Source organism: Mustela erminea, chromosome X (genome assembly GCF_009829155.1).
Source record: "Mustela erminea isolate mMusErm1 chromosome X, mMusErm1.Pri, whole genome shotgun sequence".
NCBI classification, from domain to species: Eukaryota; Metazoa; Chordata; class Mammalia; order Carnivora; family Mustelidae; genus Mustela; species Mustela erminea.
In genome coordinates, this window is record NC_045635.1 from 96,612,883 (window position 1) to 96,632,100 (window position 19,218).

At 49.9% G+C, this 19,218-nt stretch overlaps 2 protein-coding genes and 1 long non-coding RNA gene across 3 annotated transcripts in view; all 3 read right to left on the minus strand.

The window, feature by feature from the left end:
• Positions 1 to 720: 720 nt before the first annotated feature.
• Positions 721 to 3,104, minus strand: LOC116582539 (mediator of DNA damage checkpoint protein 1-like). The gene is given in 6 exon segments (XM_032330050.1): positions 721 to 997; positions 999 to 1,124; positions 1,126 to 1,327; positions 1,330 to 1,876; positions 1,879 to 2,403; positions 2,405 to 3,104. Coding segments are annotated over 6 exon segments (2,163 nt in total). The 5' UTR covers positions 3,062 to 3,104; the 3' UTR covers positions 721 to 891.
• A 2,337-nt stretch (positions 3,105 to 5,441) lies between these two features.
• On the minus strand, positions 5,442 to 9,560 carry LOC116582545 (basic salivary proline-rich protein 1-like). Its single transcript, XM_032330051.1, has one exon. It carries the CDS (start codon positions 7,004 to 7,006, stop codon positions 5,819 to 5,821), a length of 1,188 nt encoding a protein of 395 aa, XP_032185942.1. The 5' UTR covers positions 7,007 to 9,560; the 3' UTR covers positions 5,442 to 5,818.
• Positions 9,561 to 9,833: 273 nt separating this feature from the next.
• The window catches only part of LOC116582549, a 32,380-nt gene continuing 22,995 nt past the window's right edge, over positions 9,834 to 19,218 (minus strand). Inside the window, exon 2 of the long non-coding RNA XR_004282458.1 lies at positions 9,834 to 10,347. This is a non-coding gene — a long non-coding RNA (uncharacterized LOC116582549). The remainder of the gene's footprint in view (positions 10,348 to 19,218) is intronic.

Sequence of the window (19,218 nt, forward strand, 5' to 3'; positions counted from 1 at the left end):
TCAGCTTCAGCCCTCCTCCCTCACCCATCACCCCCGACCCTCCCCTCTCTCCCCTCCCACGACCTACCCGCCACCCCCCACCCCCCGCCCCGCCGCTCCTCCGCACCGCGCCCACAGACCGCCGCTACCCCCTATTCCCCCAGCAACTTCCCAAGGCAGCCAGTTGGCCCTTCTGCTCACACCAAGTCAGGGTCCGGAAAGGTGTGTGCCCTCCGTGTTTGGCGGGGTGGGGTGGTTCGGGTGGGCTTGGGCGTTGGTCGTGGAGCTAGAGGCCTCCGTCGCTACTCGCTCACCTTTTGCTGGCCGATGCCAGCCCCCCAACCCCACCCCCTTAACCCCCAAAGCCCCCACCCGCTGCACCACCGCGGTATCCACCCCGGAGTCTTCGGTGAGAGCCCTGCGCCAACTGTCACCTCCGCAGAGCATGGGATCCGTCAAGGGTCGACTGGCCCGCTTGCCGTGTGGGGTGCCTACCCGGGAGCCTGTGGGTCACCCCGGCCCGAGGCCGGGGAGCTGGGCTTCGGCTGGCCTACTCCTGACTCTCGGTGGGCAAGGTGGGCGTGACAGGGCGGGAGGAGGTCCTTGAGGGCTGAGCGGCCCCCGGCCAGGGGTATCCATCGCCTCTGTCGCCATTCCCGGCGTGGGCGCCGTCGGGATACGGTGGGGCCCGTGCACAGACCCTGGTTGGGCAACGGACCGCCAACCCAGGCCCAGGCCCCTGAGATCGGGGGCCCCCGCGTTACCCTCCCTTGGCGCCACCCCGGCCGTCCCAACTTGGGAGCCAGGCCCTTCCTTGGCGAGGCGGCGCATCCCGCCTTGGCGGTCTTCCGTGGCTCCCACCTGCGGCTCTGAGGGTGCTCAGGCCTTTACTTTGTGGCCAGGAGGGAATCCCTAGAGTGGGTGGCCGACCTCGGAGAGTGGAGACTGTGGTTTCGCGTGGCAGGGCAGGACTGGACGGCGGAGTGGCGGAGTTGGCGGCGGCGGGTGGAGCGCCGGAGGCGAACTGTCTGCCAGCCGGCTTGCGGGGCCGGGCAGGGGAGAGTGTCCGGGAAGACCCTCTGGACTTGAGGCGGATCCAGGTGAAGCTCGCCTCAGAGGAGTCGAGCGCGGGCCCGCGGGCCCACCGGCCGCCCTAGTTCCTTCGAGTGGGCGCCCGGGGCGGCCGGAAGCTGAGGGCCTGGACCCGTGGCATCGGAGCACGTCCTTCTGGGCCCGTGCGGGGATGTCTTGCAGAGATGACATCCCTTTCCCGAACGCTGGGCTCCAAGATCACAGAACGTGGCCCCTCGGGTGCCGGTCCGTTCTCCCCTTCCGTGCAGGCGCGGCCCCAACCCTTAGTCCTTGGGCGTGAGTCTCCCACGGGAGCAGGGTTTGTGTCCTTCAGAAAGGATGGGTAGGAGTGACAGGTGGGAAAGGACCGGAAGGACCCTCCAGGCCTGGAGCCCGGTGGTGGTGGTGGTGATGGTGGTGGTGTGTGTTGAAGGGGGGAGGCATTTGTTGCGAGGGGGCTGGGGTGTTGCTTTCCACGGGTGGGACGGAATATCCACTGCTGTCCTAGCAAGAATGAGGTGGTGAGCTTCTCAGGCCAGACTTCTGGGGAGAGGCAGCCCCTGCGGTTTGCAGGGCAGAGAGCCGAAATGGTCCCTAAGGGTGGAAGCTGCACTGAGAGCAGGGAGAGAGGTCCGCCTGGATGACAGGTGCACCCTTCTGCCCTTGGGCAATCGGAGGGCAGTAGAGACAGATGTCGTTCATTCACCTGCACAGGTGAGTGGAGCCTGTAGTCCACGTCCCTAGGACCGAAAGGGTGACATCCAGCCATGATCTCTATTCTTTCCGGGGGACGCCGAGTGTGTGTGTGTGTGTGTGTGTGTGTGTGTGAGTGTGAGCGTGTGTGCACGCGCGCGCCCGTGAGATCATGGGAAGGAGTGCGAGCGTGCGTTTTGCGAGACCCCAAGGGTGTTTCCGCGCGTCTTTGTGGTGTGTGTGAGAGAGAAGATGTGAGTGTGTGCGCGCGCGCGTGCGTGCGTGCGTGTTTGCGGTACTTCTGGCTTCTCCAGTGCCCCAGGCACGGGAGAGCCTGGTGGTCAGGGTGCCGTGGATGTGACCGTGAGGTGTGCACCGTGGCCTCTGGGCCGATTGACGGGAAAGGAGGAGCTGCAGTGTTTGCGTTGACCTGGAGTACCCGTGGCCTGGGAATGGCCCGGGTCCTGGAGCGCAAGGGAGCGCGTGGGCGCTGCCCCTCCCGCGGGAGCTGTCCAGAGTCGGAGGCCGCGGTGAAGGGCCCGGTGCCCGGGAACCTTCCATCCCCCGGCCGCGGGAGGTGGACCTCGCTGTTGACCCCTCGGCGGGTGCCCGCGGGCCGCGCCACCGCCGCTGTCCTTTGTTCCTGGGCGCTCGGAGGCCTTCGGGGTGAGGCTGGCCTCTCGGGGAGTCCTGACTGAGGCTCGGGCAGGGACCGGCGGGGCGTGGCTGGGGTTCTGGGCCCGGCACCAGAAGAGCGTGTCTCCCGCGCGGGCCAAGATGGAGCCCCGGATGGGTTCAAGGCCACTGCCGGGAGCCTCGGGGACCCTGGCTGGGGCTCGCTGAGCCTCGCCCTTGGGCTTTGGATGCCAGGCCGGTCAAGGGGAGCCAGAGAGGAGCGAGGCTCCCCGCTCCCGGTAACCTCACGAGCTCGGCCCACGAGAGCCAGAGGAGGAGAAACATGGGGGCCGCCATGCTGGAGCCAGGGTGGACACGGCTTGGCCTTTTTTCTTTGGCAAAGGGCGGAGGGAGAGGCCCAGGAGGAAGGGCCGCTTGGCATACGTGGTGCTCTACTGCCATCAAGCGGAAATCGTTGGGGATCCCGTGAGCCCGCAAAGCGGCGTCGCCGGGAGGCGCAGGCGGGATGGGAGCGGGGGTGCGGGGGGCATGTCTCCTGCGCCCCCGCAAAGGCCCACGCATGCGTAGTGCCCCGCCCCCACCGCCCCGGCAACCTGGGAGACTCCAGGGACGGCTGGCGGGGCCGAGCGCGGGGTCCGGATGCCCTGCGGGTCGGGCACGGGGATGCCAAGGCGGCCGCCATGTTTGGGCGGACCAGAGCGGGAGAAGCCTACCCCGAGGGGCAAGGAAATACCATTCGGGGGCGGGGGGGCGGGGCTGCGGGTCAGGGGCACTGGGCATGTGGCGGCCTGGCCCTTCCCCTAGGAGCAAGAGCAGCATGGGCTTGTCCGGACTCAGGGCCCTGCAAGCCCCGCCAAGAGCGGCCGGGCCACGGGCAGGGGCACTGGGAGGGCGCCGCCATTGGCGGTGGGCGTGGAGGCGGGACCCCGATGTCCCTGTGAACCGTTGGGGGATCAGGTGTGCTGCTTGGTCACCCGGTGTCATGGGGTCTGGAGGTGGTCTCCGGAGGAGGGGCGGGGGCGTGGGCCGCGAGGGGGGTGCTGTCCGGCCGGGAGCCCAGTCCAGAAGGCACAGGCCGGTCCTGGGACCAGCCCAAGTGGAAGCTGCAGCGGCAGCAGAGGCAGCAGCGGCAGCAACGGCCTCCTCTGCCCCGCCCCCTCGCCCGCCCCACCCCCAGTACCACCAGAGCCAGGCTGGGGCCCAAAAAGCGGTTGCGGTGACACACACAGGGCAGCGGCAGTGCCGTCTCCTGGGGCTTCCCCTAGTCTGGCCAGAAAGGCCTACCCCAGCGCTCCCCGACTCAAGTGTAGCCTCTGCATCGGCGCAGCTCGCTTTCTGGGCCACCTTCTGCAACATGGCTCCAGAGTCTTCAGGGCAATGACGACGCAGGCCCCCGGCTCCGCTTCCCACTGCCACACTTGCTTCGCAGCCGGGCATCAACGGACCGGCATGCAGAGTCTGCAGAAAGGGCCGGGCAGCGGGCTCAGCCCCCTTTGCCCCGGTGCACCCACAGTCAGGTGCCCGCCCGGTCGGTGCCCGAAAGGAGGCTCAGGCTCTTGAACACCAGGGCCAACCCTAGCGGAGACCCAGGCTCTCCCAATAGCGCAAGTACCTGTGAAAGAAGGTCCGGGGCCCGGTGAGCATTGCCTGCTCCCGGGGTCCTCACAAGTTCCACGCCCCCACCCCACCGCCGGCCCCTGGTCCCTCAGCTTCAGCCCTCCTCCCTCCCCCATCACCCCCGACCCCCCCCTCTCTCCCCTCCCACGACCTACCCGCCACCCCCCACCCCCCGCCCCGCCGCCCCTCCGCACCGCGCCCACAGACCGCCGCTACCCCCTATTCCCCCAGCAACTTCCCAAGGCAGCCAGTTGGCCCTTCTGCTCACACCAAGTCAGGGTCCGGAAAGGTGTGTGCCCTCCGTGTTTGGCGGGGTGGGGTGGTTCGGGTGGGCTTGGGCGTTGGTCGTGGAGCTAGAGGCCTCCGTCGCTACTCGCTCACCTCCTTGCTGGCCGATGCCAGCCCCCCCACCCCACCCCCTTAACCCCCAAAGCCCCCACCCCCTGCACCACCGCGGTATCCACCCCGGAGTCTTGGGCGAGAGCCCTGCGCCAACTGTCACCTCCGCAGAGCATGGGATCCGTCAAGGGTCGACTGGCCCGCTTGCCGTGTGGGGTGCCTACCCGGGAGCCTGTGGGTCACCCCGGCCCGAGGCCGGGGAGCCGGGCTTCGGCTGGCCTACTCCTGACTCTCGGTGGGCAAGGTGGGCGTGACAGGGCGGGAGGAGGTCCTTGAGGGCTGAGCGGCCCCCGGCCAGGGGTATCCATCGCCACTGTCGCCATTCCCGGCGTGGGCGCTGTCGGGATACGGTGGGGCCCGTGCACAGACCCTGGTTGGGCAACGGACCGCCAACCCAGGCCCAGGGCCCCTGAGATCGGGGGCCCCCGCGTTACCCTCCCTTGGCGCCACCCCGGCCGTCCCAACGTGGGAGCCAGGCCCTTCCTTGGCGAGGCGGCGCATCCCGCCTTGGCGGTCTTCCGTGGCTCCCACCTGCGGCTCTGAGGGTGCTCAGGCCTTTACTTTGTGGCCAGGAGGGAATCCCTAGAGTGGGTGGCCGACCTCGGAGAGTGGAGACTGGGGTTTCGCGTGGCAGGGCAGGACTGGACGGCGGAGTTGCGGAGTTGGCAGCGGCAGGTGGAGCGCCGGAGGCGAACTGTCTGCCAGGCGGCTTGCGGGGCCGGGCAGGGAAGAGTGTCCGGGAAGACCCTCTGGACTTGAGGCGGATCCAGGTGAGGCTCGCCTCAGAGGAGTCGAGCGCGGGCCCGCGGGCCCACCGGCCGCCCTAGTTCCTTCGAGTGGGCGCCCGGGGCGGCCGGAAGCTGAGGGCCTGGACCCGTGGCATCGGAGCACGTCCTTCTGGGCCCGTGCGGGGATGTCTTGCAGAGATGACATCCCTTTCCCGTACGCTGGGCTCCAAGATCACAGAACGTGGCCCCTCGGGTGCCGGTCCGTTCTCCCCTTCCGTGCAGGCGCGGCCCCAACCCTTAGTCCTTGGGCGTGAGGGTTTGTGTCCTTCAGAAAGGATGGGTAGGAGTGACAGGTGGGAAAGGACCGGAAGGACCCTCCAGGCCTGGAGCCCGGTGGTGGTGGTGGTGATGGTGGTGGTGTGTGTTGAAGGGGCGAGGCATTTGTTGCGAGGGGGCCGGGGTGTTGCTTTCCACGGGTGGGACGGAATATCCACTGCTGTCCTAGCAAGAATGAGGTGGTGAGCTTCTCAGGCCAGACTTCTGGGGAGAGGCAGCCCCTGCGGTTTGCAGGGCAGAGAGCCGAAATGGTCCCTAAGGGTGGAAGCTGCACTGAGAGCAGGGAGAGAGGTCCGCCTGGATGACAGGTGCACCCTTCTGCCCTTGGGCAATCGGAGGGCAGTAGAGACAGACGTCCTTCATTCACCTGCACAGGTGAGTGGAGCCTGTAGTCCACGTCCCGAGGACCGAAAGGGTGACATCCAGCCGTGGTCTCTCTTCTTTCCGGGGGACGCCGAGTGTGTGTGTGTGTGTGTGTGTGTGTGAGTGTGAGCGTGTGTGCACGCGCGCGCCCGTGAGATCATGGGAAGGAGTGCGAGCGTGCGTTTTGCGAGACCCCAAGGGTGTTTCCGCGCGTCTTTGTGGTGTGTGTGAGAGAGAAGATGTGAGTGTGTGCGCGCGCGCGTGCGTGCGTGCGTGTTTGCGGTACTTCTGGCTTCTCCAGTGCCCCAGGCACGGGAGAGCCTGGTGGTCAGGGTGCCGTGGATGTGACCGTGAGGTGTGCACCGTGGCCTCTGGGCCGATTGACGGGAAAGGAGGAGCTGCAGTGTTTGCGTTGACCTGGAGTACCCGTGGCCTGGGAATGGCCCGGGTCCTGGAGCGCAAGGGAGCGCGTGGGCGCTGCCCCTCCCGCGGGAGCTGTCCAGAGTCGGAGGCCGCGGTGAAGGGCCCGGTGCCCGGGAACCTTCCATCCCCCGGCCGCGGGAGGTGGACCTCGCTGTTGACCCCTCGGCGGGTGCCCGCGGGCCGCGCCGCCGCCGCTGTCCTTTGTTCCTGGGCGCTCGGAGGCCTTCGGGGTGAGGCTGGCCTCTCGGGGAGTCCTGACTGAGGCTCGGGCAGGGACCGGCGGGGCGTGGCTGGGGTTCTGGGCCCGGCACCAGAAGAGCGTGTCTCCCGCGCGGGCCAAGATGGAGCCCCGGATGGGTTCGAGGCCACTGCCGGGAGCCTCGGGGACCCTGGCTGGGGCTCGCTGAGCCTCGCCCTTGGGCTTTGGACGCCAGGCCGGTCAAGGGGAGCCAGAGAGGAGCGAGGCTCCCCGCTCCCCGTAACCTCACGAGCTCCGCCCACGAGAGCCAGAGGAGGAGAAACATGGGGGCCGCCATGTTGGAGCCAGGGTGGACACGGCTTGGCCTTTTTTCTTTGGCAAAGGGCGGAGGGAGAGGCCCAGGAGGAAGGGCCGCTTGGCATACGTGGTGCTCTACTGCCATCAAGCGGAAATCGTTGGGGATCCCGTGAGCGCGCAAAGCGGCGTCCCCGGGAGGCGCAGGCGGGATGGGAGCGGGGGTGCGGGGAGCCTGTCTCCTGCGCCCCCGCAAAGGCCCACGCATGCGTAGTGCCCCGCCCCCACGGCCCCGGCAATCTGGGAGACTCCAGGGACGGCTGGCGGGGCCGAGCGCGGGGTCCGGATGCCCTGCGGATCGGGCACGGGGATGCCAAGTTTGGATCCCTGGCGGCCGCCATGTTTGTGGAATTCATTTGGAGATCTGGTGTACATTCCTGTTGCTTTCTTAAGTGGATAGCACTGAAATGTGGGAGGATTTTCTGGTCGTTCCAGTTCGTTTTAGAGGTAGGGGTTTTTTCTTACCCTCATTTTTCTTGAGGTGTATATCTCCTGTGTGCCACCCCGTTATGCTCTTGAATGCTAGGGGCACAAAGGAAGCGTTCTCATCACGTTCTGTTTTGGGGAAGGATGGTTTCGGCATCTTGGTAAATGACATTTTTTTTCAGTCATTAAATATTTCATGTTTATTGTGGTTGATGGAAATTAGCCATTTTTAAGCTTGATATTTCTCTTTTATAAGAAGCACTTAAGTGTGTATGGTAATTGTCTTGCTATCAATTTTCTGTTTCAGTCCATTTTCATAACCATCCTCCAATGTAGTTTTGCAGTAGTTTTATGTTCTAACAGCTATGATCATAAACAATATTCAAAATATTTGTATATTTTACTAGAAATATAAAAATATTAAAATATATTTATTTTTTTTTCATTTAGGTTATTTTAATTGATGGTGGATTGATTTCATTCTTACGTTGCATGTTTTATGAAAACACTGCAGATATTACAGAATACACATGTGCATTTGCAGAGAAACCGAGTTCATTATTTCTTCGTTTTACAAGCTAAAAAATTGTATTTTTGGAATATCATTTGTAGGATAATCAAATTGGGTAAATGTAGTGTTGCTTTTCCAAAACTGCACTGTCTTTTTGAAGAATGGTTTTTTTCCACCAGTGAGTTAACAATCGCTTTAAATTATGCCACGTTTATAGTGTGTCTGTTTCAGAAGAAGGTTTTCCCTTTAAATTGCTAAGTATGCTTGACTATGTTGTGTTCACTTTTCACACTTGGTGGCAGCAGATAGGTTATTAGTTGTTGATGGACACCATCTTCTGTGAATAGTCCACATTGACTTGGCAGTGTGCTCCCATCCCAAAAATAATAGAATCATTTCTGAGCACCAACTCTCACACATCACTTGGATGGAAAAAGATGTGTCAATTTCATACATTCAAATGGTACATGATCTTACTCTGGATTCTTAATCATCTTCAAAACTACTTCACGTCATTAGTTGTTTGCACCTGAGTTTGTGCAAGAGCTGAACCATGAGGTCAGAAAGCAATGTAAGTTTCCTGGAACTCAAGTTGGGGTGTCCATTTCACCCATCACATTCTTCTGTTTTGTATATAAACTAAAGCAATGCAGCTCAGTTCAGGGCACAGTCTACCAGCAAGCATCAGGAGATTCTGGTGAGCCATGTCCAGGCTCTCTCCCCAGAGTCACATCCATTCTTCAATAACACAGACTAGTACTTGTCACAGTTTCATAGCTCACCCATCTTCCGCCTTCATGGCCTCCAGACTAAGTCTTCAATCTTTGTTCTTGCTTCTTGCCCCAAGTCCAGGCTGCTTGGGCATCCTACAGTGGTTTCTATTATACTGTTTGTTTCCTGAAAATTCATGAGGCTCATATCTTGACTGTGTAAACATGCTATTAAAGCTTTACTACAGAAAATGGTATTTTTTTGTAAATTTTAGGTGAAGTATCAATATTCTCATTATCTGTGAATAAAGACAGAAACGGATTAAAGTACTATAATCTTGTCAATCTAGAAATAAGTATCATTATTGCGTTTTTCTCCTTTCTGGAATTTCTTTTCAGAAGTCTTTTTAGTTCACCTTGAAGAATGTTTTTTTATTATTTCCACCATTTTTTATAATATTGTAGTCTACATTGAGAATTTTATTTTCATAATATAAACTTAGTATATAACCAGTTTTTATTGTACTACTAGTTTTCAATATGTTCTTAATGTTCCAGTACAGATATTAAGAATCTGTCCATGTTGCACAAGTTAAGTCTATATCCTTCATACAACACAATCCTGTTTTCTCTCCCTTCAACCATAGCCACCTGTCATTCTGCTTTGTTTTTCCGTGAAGTTAGCCACATTATTTTGCCACATGTATGTGGAATCACCAAGATTTTTTTTTTCAAGAACAGCACTGATCATGTGTATTAGGTAGTAAGTATCTCATTTTGGTTTTGATTTATTCTTCTCTGAAGTTTAGTGATGTTAAACATCTTTTATATTCTAGTTTGTGATTTGTATGTCATCTTGAGAGAAATGTCCCTTGAAAATTTTAGACATTAGTTCATCAGGTTGTTTTTTGCTTCTTTGATGTAGGAGTTCTTTATATATTTTAGGTATTAATACCTTATCAAGTATTTGTTTTGCATGTATTTTCTGCCATTCCATGTGTTGTCTTTTCACTCTTGAGTTCCTCGACTTAAAACAGTTTTTAGTTTGTAGTCTCATTTGTCTATTTTTGCTTTTTTGCCTGTCGTTTTTATGTCATATCCAAGAAATCACTGCCAAATCCAAATGTCAATAAAATATTAATCATGTTTTCTTCTAGCTGTTTTATAATTTTGCTTTTTATATTTAGGACTTTAACATAATTTCCATTAATTTTTATATCCAGTGTAGTATAACTGTCCAACTTTTTTCTTTTATATGTGGATATACAGTTGGCCAAACACTACTTGTTGAAGAGACTGTGTTTCACCCTTGGGAGGTATTCGTATTGTTGTTGAAAATGATTCGCTCATATACATCATGTTGTGCGTCTGGCTCTGGTCTTCATTGTTCTATATATCTGTCTTCATGGCAGTTCCATGCTGTTTTGATTATTGTGTAACAATTTTCTAGCAAATTTTGAAATCAGGGTCTGTGAATCCTCCACCTTTGTTCTTTTTCAAGATTGTTTTGAGTCTTCGGTGGTCCCTTGAAATTCCTTTATGAATTTTAGGATGATTTCTATTTCTGCAAAAACACATCATGGTATTTTAATGGGGATTGCACTGAATCTGAAGATAGCCTTGGGTACTGCTGACATCTTATCCCACAGTATGTCTTTCCATACATTTGTGTATTCTTTACTGTTTTTCATCAATATTTTGTAGTTTTAAGTATTCAACTTTTTTACCTCTTTGGTTAGGTTTATTCATTAGTATTTTTTTATGGTATTATAAATAGAAATCTCTTCATAATTTCCTTTATAGAGTCTTCCTTTAGCTTACAATTTAATTTCTTTAGCAAGCTTCTTTGTTTCATTAGTTGATAAAGGGCATCCTCATTTCAGATCCTCCTATTTCACAGATCTGTAAAAAGATGAAAACATAAACCACTATTATTGTTATCACTTGCAGAATGACCCAGAGAATTCTAGGATTTTCATGTATTGTTACTACACATGGGAAAGAAGCTATAATTATTTTTGTTCAAAAATTCATTTCTGTGTTATGTTCTCTTAGGCAACCACTTTTTTAATACAATGCTACATTTAAAAGTCATAATTAAAATTCCCTGTTTGTGTACCAAAAAAATATCCCAATATGGAGATCTGCCTGAAAGAACTTCCTCAAAATCCTATTGTCCAGTAGTAAACATAATGCATAGTCCGATCATTTAACCTTTTTTTTAACCATGTGTAAATGACTAAGAGGACATAGATATCTGAATATGCATGCAAGAAAGAAATATATGTGCATAGAGTAGACTTTTGTCCTTTATTTGTATAAATGTAAGGATATAACCTACACTTTCTTCAGATTTGCTCAGGGCTTGAAACAAACATGAACTTTCTCATACATAACCAAATAAACACAGCATGGATTTATACTGAAGGGAGGCAGAATATGGAACCTCCAAATGTGCCACTTTGGTATAAAGACTATTGAGTTGAAGGCAATTAAGCAGAAGCCTATACAAGCAAAGCTCCCAGCCGTCTCCCCATTTGCCTAAAAGTAGGGCATAAATTTTAAAAAGATGTCCCCTCCTCTCTCTCTACAGGGGAGGAGAAAAGTTATTCCCTGGAGAAAACATTAGTCCCTTAGCCTAGAGAGGACACTAGAGAAATCTACATAATGGATTTTACCAGCTAACCCTTATCTACCATTAGTTTCTGATATATTTGCCTTCTCATAATTTATTGCCCTGGAGACTCAAGGTCTTTTTCTGTTATCATGTAATTACTCTAAAAGTTTGTTCCTCTGCTAAAATACTATGTAAACTCAAGTTGTAACCAAGCCTTTGTGTTGCTCATCTCTGGGGACTCCGGGGTGTCATAGGGAGGATACAAAGGTTAATAAACCTGTTTGTTTACTCTTGTTCATCTGTCTTTTGTTATAGTGGCCTCAACAAGAACTTAGACTCGTAAAAAGAAAATTATTTTTGCTTCCTTATAGTGGGCAAATAATGTCTGTCATGGAAAAATAAAGTGGGAAAATTAATACTGACAATTTACAAAACTATTTACAACTGAAAGAAGTTTAAGCAAGTAGTGTCAAAAAACAGCATAAGTTTGTATCATTCATAAGCCTGATGTTATGATGGCCTTAGTTTCTCCCTTCCCAGAGGAGAGAACCAGGTTTCCAAGAACAGTCACTTCTTGGGGCCCCTGGGTGGCTCAGTTGGTTAAAATCTGCCTTCATCTCAGGTCATGATCTTAGGGTCCTGGGATCGAGACCTGTATCAGGTTCCCTGCTTCTCCCTCTCCCTCTGCCTGCCCCTCCTCCATTCATGCATGTGCTTTTTCAAATAAAATTGAAAAAAAAAAAATCTTCAAAAAAAACCAAAAAACCAAACAGGCACTTCTTAAATCACATTACCTCGTGCACTTGACCTTGTTGTCATGAGTTTGAGCCCACTGTTGGGGTAAAGTTTACTTAAAAAAAAAAAAAACTTAAGCTTTTGTGCAATAAAGGAAACTAACAAAACAAGGCAACATGCTGAATGGAAGAAGATATTTTCAAGTGATATATCTGATAAAGGGCTGATATCTAAAATATATAAAGAACTTATACAACTCAACACCAAAAACCCAAATAATCTGATTAGCAATGGGCACAAGACCTGAATAGACATTTGTCCAAAGACATACAAATGGCCAACAGACAAATGAAAAGTTGAACATCACTCATCAGCAGGGAAATGCAAATCAAAGCTACAGTGGAATATCACCATACACCTGCAAGAATGGCTACAATCAAAAACACAATAAATGACAAGTGCTGTCAAGGATATGGAGAAAAAGGAACCCTGCTGCTCTGTTGGTGGGAAGATCAGCACAGGCCCCTGCCCACACTATGTTTCCTGACCAAAGAGTTCTATAGGGCTTCAGTTCTGGTGGGGGTGGTGGCTGGCCTCATTTCACAAGCAGACCAGAGCACAGCTAGTTAAAACTTGACACATTTAGGACAGGGACCAGACGTTGCCACCAGCAGGCAAGGAAAGCATCTGCAGATGACTGGCCTGAAGAACAGAGCAGCAAGAACACAACAGCAGAACACATGCAGAACACACTGGAAACATTATTACCTGGAGCACCAGGACCTGGGAAAGACATGACCTCCTCTTCTTACACATGACTGGCTTTTCTAACACAAAGAAGGATGCAGAGACTTAGGAAGAAAAAAAAAAGGAAAAAAAGAGGAATTTATCCCAAATGAAAGAACAAGATAAGGCCACAGGCAGAGATCTGAGCAAAACAGAAGTAACATGCCTGATGGAGAATTTAAAGCAATGATCATAAGGATGCTCACTGAACTTGAGAAAAGAATGGAAGACATCATTGAGACCCTTACCATAGCGACCAAAGAGTTAAGAATCAATCAATTACAGATGAGTTCAATCAATGAGATTAGAAACAGGCTTGAAGCAATGAACAGCAGGCTGGAAGAAGCAGAGGAACAAATTAATGACCCAGAAGACAACCTAATGGAAAGCAGTGAAGCTGAACAAAAGCGGGGAAAAGCATTATGCAAAATAAGACTAGACTTAGGGAACTCAGTGATTCCATCAAACGTAAAAACAGTTGTATTGTAGGAGTCCTAGAAGAAGAGAGAGAAAAGAAGGCAGAAAATTTGAAGAAATAATAGCTGAAAACATCCCTAACCTGGGGAAGGAAACAGACATCCAGATCCAGGAGGCACAGAGAACTCCCAACAAAATCAACAAAAGAAGGCCCACAGTTAAGACATACTGTAATTAAATTCACAAAATATAATGATAAAGGAAGAAAACTTTTTTTTTTAAGATTTTATTTATTTATTTGACAGAGATCACAAGCAGGCAGAGAGGCAGGCAGAGAGAGAGACAGGGAGGCAGGCTCCCTGCTGAGCAGAGAGCCCAAAGCAGGGCTCGATCCCAGGACCCTGGGATCATTATCTGAGCTGAAGGCAGAGGTTTTAACCTACTTTAACCCACTGAGCCCCCCAAAATCTTTTTTTAATAAAGAAAAAAATCTTAAAAGTAGGAAGACGAAATAAGTCAGTAACTTACAAGGGAAAATCCATGAAGCTAGGAGATTTTTCAAACAAACATTGCAAGCCAACAAGCAGTGCCATGATGTATTCAAAGTGCTGAATGGGAAAAATCTGCAGCTAAGAATACTACATCAGCAAGGTTATCACTGAGAATAAAAGGACAGATAAGGAGTTTCCCAGACGCAACAAAAATTAAAGGAGTTCATGATCACTAAACTAGTTCTGCAAGAAACAGTAAAGAGGACTCTGAGTGGAAAGGAGACCAAATGTGACAGTATAAATGTAGGAAATACTAAAGAAGTAAAAATGAATATTTCTTTTTTTAAAGGATTATTTCTTTTTTTTTTAATATATTTATTTATTTGACAGAGAAACATCACAAGTAGGCAGAGAGGCAGGCAGAGAGAGCGAGAGAGAGGAGGAAGCAGGCTCCCCGCTGAGCAGACAACCCGATGCGGGACTCGATCCCAGGACCCTGAGACCATGACCTGAGCCAAAGGCAGCAGATTAACCCACTGAGCCACCCAGGCGCCCACTTCAGTTTAAAAGAAAAAGGAATGCACACACTGTGTGAACCCCAGGGCAGCACAACTGGCCTGTTGTCCACCTCTAATGTCACTGAGTCTCCTCACAACATCACTCATCATCAGGGAAATGTAAATCAAAACCACAGTAAGATATTACTCCTCACCAGCCAGAATGGCGAGTATCAAAAAGACAAGAAATAACCAGTGTTGGTGAGGATGTAGAGAAAAGGGCACCCTTGTGTACTGTTGGTGGAAATGCGATGTCATGCAGCCACTATGGAAAACAGTATGGTGGGTCTTCAAAACATTAAAAACACAAACACCCACATGACTCAACAATTCCACTTCTGGGTATTTACCCACAGAAAATGAAAACACTACTTCAAAAAGATGTTCAGTGCCACATTATTTACAACAGTCAACATCTGGAAGCAATCTCAGCATGCACTGATAGAGGAGGGAGTAAATAAGATGTGGGCTATTATTATTTTAAAAAAAATGAAATGTTACCATACACAACAACATGGATGGGTATGCAAAGTGAATAAGTCCAACAAAGACAAAAACTGTATCACTTCATTTCCATGTAGAATCTTGAACTAAAAAATGTAAATAGACTCATAGTGAACAAACTAGTGATTCCCAGAAGGGAGAGCTTGCAGGGCACAGGCCAAATAGTGATGGGGAAATAAGAGATACTAACTTCCAGTTATGAAATAAGTCACAAGGATCACATGTGCTGCATAGGGAATATATAGTACATAAAGTTGTAGTAAGTTTGTATGGTGACAGATGATAACTACACTTAACATGGTGAGCATTTCATAACGTATATAATTGTTGTTTCTCTTGTCCTTCACTTTAGCTAATCATGGCTATTTCACTCGTGCAGAGCTCCAAGTTCATGCTTGTTTCCCCTTTCCCTATTCCATGGCCAGACACACTTAGTGAGTATTCATTGTGTGAAGTAATGGAGGTCCATGGAGATTAAGTGGCTTTGCCAAGGTGAACCAGGGTGCCACAAGGATGGACTCACACACAGGGCTCCTGGGCTGCATATCCATTACTCTTTAGGGGAGGATGAATACCTTTTTACTGTATCCTTAATTCTCCACTGGGACTCTAGTAACAAAAGACAGATGAACAAGAGAAAAGAAATCCGATTTATTTAATAATTTAAATGACTTGGGTGTTGTCACGAGAAAATGAGAACCTTAAGAGTGATTGAAGCACAGTGTTTTTATGCTATGTCTGATGAAAAGCAGAAAGTCACAGAAAGTTATCATAGGACACAGTATAATTAAGTGTAGTAAAATGGGGGAAACAGCAATTCCTGTTCATATTCATGTTCCTCTCTGTGTCCCTTCTAATTCAGAGAGAAGGATGCTCCTTTCCTCCTTTGCTCCTTTCCTCCTATGGAGGGCACCTCTCATATAAGGGTTTCAGCAAAAGGTCAGAAAGTCCTTTGTGCATAAGCAAACTCCTTCAGCTTAAGAAATTCAGGGGGCACCTGGGTGGCTCAGTGGGTTAAAGCCTCTGCCTTCGGCTCAGGTCATGATCTCAGGGTCCTGGGGTCGAGACCCGCATCAGGATCCCTGCTGAGCAGGGAGCCTGCTTCCTCCTCTCTCTCTGCCTGCCTCTCTGCCTACTTGTGATCTGTCTGTCAAATAAATAAAATCTGCATAAAAAAAAGAAATTCAGTATACCAAGGGTAGTGTGTCTTGAAACACTAATAAATTTAAGTTTATAAACACCAATAAATATAAGAAAAGATGCTCCATATTTTTAGTCATTAGGGAAATAGAAGTTAAAAGTACATGGAGATACTACTTCATTTCTACTAGGATGCCTATAATAAAATTAAATAGACATGTTTTCACGTGACATTAGGGAATAACTAATATTTGTAAGATGCAGTGATGGTATTTTTTTTTTAAAGATTTTGTTTATTTGAGAGAGAGAGAACACAAGCAGGGGAAGTGGGAGAGGGAGAAGCAGGCTTCCCGCTGAGCAGCGAGCCTGACCGGGGCTCGATGCCAGGACCCTGGTCATGACCTGAGCCAAAGGTAGATGCTTAATGACTGAGCCATCCAGGTGCCCCCAAACATGGTATTTTTTAAAGCGTTTTGTGTTATAATGTATGATACATTAGATTATATGGAGTATATATAATTTAGCACCTATGGGTGATATCAATATGCTTTGAAATAATACAGTAAAAACCATCAAAAACAGAAAAATGAGGATTATTTTTGAAGCTGCTTTCTTGGTGAAGATATTCAGAATATGCACCCCAAAATGTGCCTGTTCAGCATATGGATTATTTTGAGCTAAGAACAATCAGAAACTATAAGGCACAAGAGAAACTCTACCTCTTCTAAAAGAAATTTACATTTTAAAAGGGAATTTCCATTAATAAAAATATCTGTGCTAAGAGCATTGCTCCTAGAGAATTGTGAAACTCCCCTTCCTCTCTGTACATAATTAAAATTGTTCTACTCTTCTTATTCTTTTTTTTTTTTTTTAAGATTTTATTTATTTGACAGAGATCACAAGTAGGCAGAGAGGCAGGCAGAGAGAGAGAGAGAGAGAGAGAGAGAGAAGCAGGCTCCCTGCCGAGCAGAGAGCCCGATGCGGGCCTCGATCCCAGGACCCTGGGATCATGACCTGAGCTGAAGGCAGAGGCTTTAACCCACTGAGCCACCCAGGCGCCCTACTCTTCTTATTCTTAATCCAATTTGAGTTTTAAGCCAGCCACAGAAAATACAAGGGTAGAAGAAAGTGTTTTTACAGTGGGTAAAGGGAATTTTTGTTATGTACTGTTTGCTTTAAATATCCATATTAATGAGTAAACAATAATTACAAGAACAACTATGCCAACACAAACTGATAAAATCAAGCCAGTATCTGCTGACCTGCAAAATTTCTGCTGAAAGATCAGATGATAGCTTTATGGAAGTTCCTTGGCCTGTAGCTAGTTGTATTCTCTTGCTGCTTTTAAGATTCTTTATCTTTAAATTTTCACATTTTAATTATTATATCGTGTTGAGTACCACTTTGGATTCATCATAATAGGGGCCTCTGTGCTTCCTGCACCTGTTTCTGTCCCAGGTAAAGGAAGTTTTAAGCTATTATTTCTTCAAATACGTTTCATGCTCTTTTCTCTCTTTTTTTCTGGAACCCCTACCAATAAATGTGAATGTTAATATACATGACGTCCAGAGGTCTCTTTAAAAAGAAAAAATAAACTATCCTTACTTTTTTTTTTTAAGATTTTATTTATTTATTTGACAGAGAGAAATCACAAGTAGATGGAGAGGCAGGCAGAGAGAGAGAGAGGGAAGCAGGCTCTCTGCTGAGCAGAGAGCCCGATGTGGGACTCGATCCCAGGACTCTGAGATCATGACCTGAGCCGAAGGCAGCGGCTTAACCCACTGAGCCACCCAGGCGCCCAAACTATCCTTACTTTAAAAAAGAAATTTAGGGGCACCTGGGTGGCTCAGTGGGTTAAAGCCTCTGCCTTCAGCTCAGGTCATGATCTCAGGGTCCTGGGATCGAGCCCCGCATCCGGCTCTCTGCTCTGCAGGGAGCCTGCTTCCTCATCCCTCTCTCCCTGCCTCTCTGCCTACTTGTGATCTCTGTCAAATAAATAAATAAATAAAATCTTTTAAAAAATTAAAAATAAAAAATAAAAAACAAATTTACTGTTCAACTTCGGTAATTTCCACTACAGTAGCTTCCAGATTCCTGAGTTGTTCTGCATCCTCTAATCTGCTGTTAATCTCCTCTGTTGAAGTTCTCACTGAGTTCATCCATTCTTCTCTCACTTCCAGCATCTTTATGATCATTATTTTGAACTCATTATCAGATAGATTGCTTATCTCCACTTTGTTTAGTTCTTTTTCTGAGGTTTTGTCTTGTTCTTTCATTTAGAACATGTTCCTCTGTGCCCTTTTTTGCCTGACTCTCTCGTGTTTGTTTTTTGTTTGTTTAAGTAATCTCTACCTCCAGTGTGGGGCTCGAATTCACAACCCTGAGATCAAGTCACATGTTCCACTGACTGAGCCAGCCAGGGGCCCCTCTCCTGTTTGTTTTTGTGTATTAGGCAAATTGACTATGTCTCCTGGCTTCAAGGAATGGTCTTATTTAGAAAGCATCCTGTGGGGGCCAAAAGCACAATCTTCCCTGTGCACCAGAACCAGATGTCCCAGGAGTGTCCCACGTGGGCTGAATGCACCTATTTGCTGTGGCCATGACTGCTAGGCGTGTCCTGGGCCATGAGGCCCATCTATGCCAGTCATGGACACACTGGTGGTGAGTGCTGCCCCCCACTGTCCCGGGATCGGAGGTGTTTTGGAGGGCTGTCAGTCCCAGCCAAGGCTGCCCACCAGATGCGTCAGAGTGGCAGCTGCGTGGAGGGGGCTCTCCTAGCCATGGTTACTGATGAGTTTGATGGGGCAGGGTGTGCAGTTCCAACAAGGGAGATGGAGAGTGGTGCCCACCCAATTCGGGCCAGCTAGGCAGGGAGGCAAAAACAATGGCACCCACCAATGCTCCCATTCTTGGTGAAAGTACCTTCAGATCCCTGTCCCTTCCACAAATACCCTCAAATTTGTCAGTAAATCTCCTTCACATGTGGCTCAGGCACTTTTCAAAGTGCTGTCTCCCTGCTGGGTCTCGGAGAAAGTGAGTTTGTGCATGGGCCTCACTTTTAAAAAGCAGAGTCACATCTTCCCACCGCCCCGTGGCGCACCCAGAGTGAAGTCCCACCCCTGGAGTTAAGCACAGCTGATTTCAAGGACAAGTATTATGGGGCCTCATCTTTTTGTTCCAGGTCCCCAGTGTGTGTGTGGGGGGAGTGACTGATGTGGACCTTGAAACCCTTGCTCTTCAGGGAGGACATGTGTGTGAGGGATTTCCCTCTCAGTGCCCCTCCCACCCTTCCTGACATGGCTGCTTCTTTGTATCTTTAGCTGTGATTAGTTCTGCTCCTGCTCAGATGGTTCTCTGAGGGACATGCTCTGTATGTAGTTGTAGCCTTATGTATCCATGGGAAGAGGCAAGTGCTGGATCGTCTTATGCTAACATCTTTTTTTTTTTTAAGATTTTATTTATTTGAGAAAGAGGCAGTTAGAGAGAGCATGAGCAAGGAGAAGGTCGGAGGGAGAAGCAGACTCCC

Coding starts and splice junctions, on each gene's coding strand:
- LOC116582545 (XM_032330051.1), bottom strand. CDS start 7,006: ATGCGTGGGCCTTTGCGGGGGCGCAGGAGACAGGCTCCCCGCACCCCC.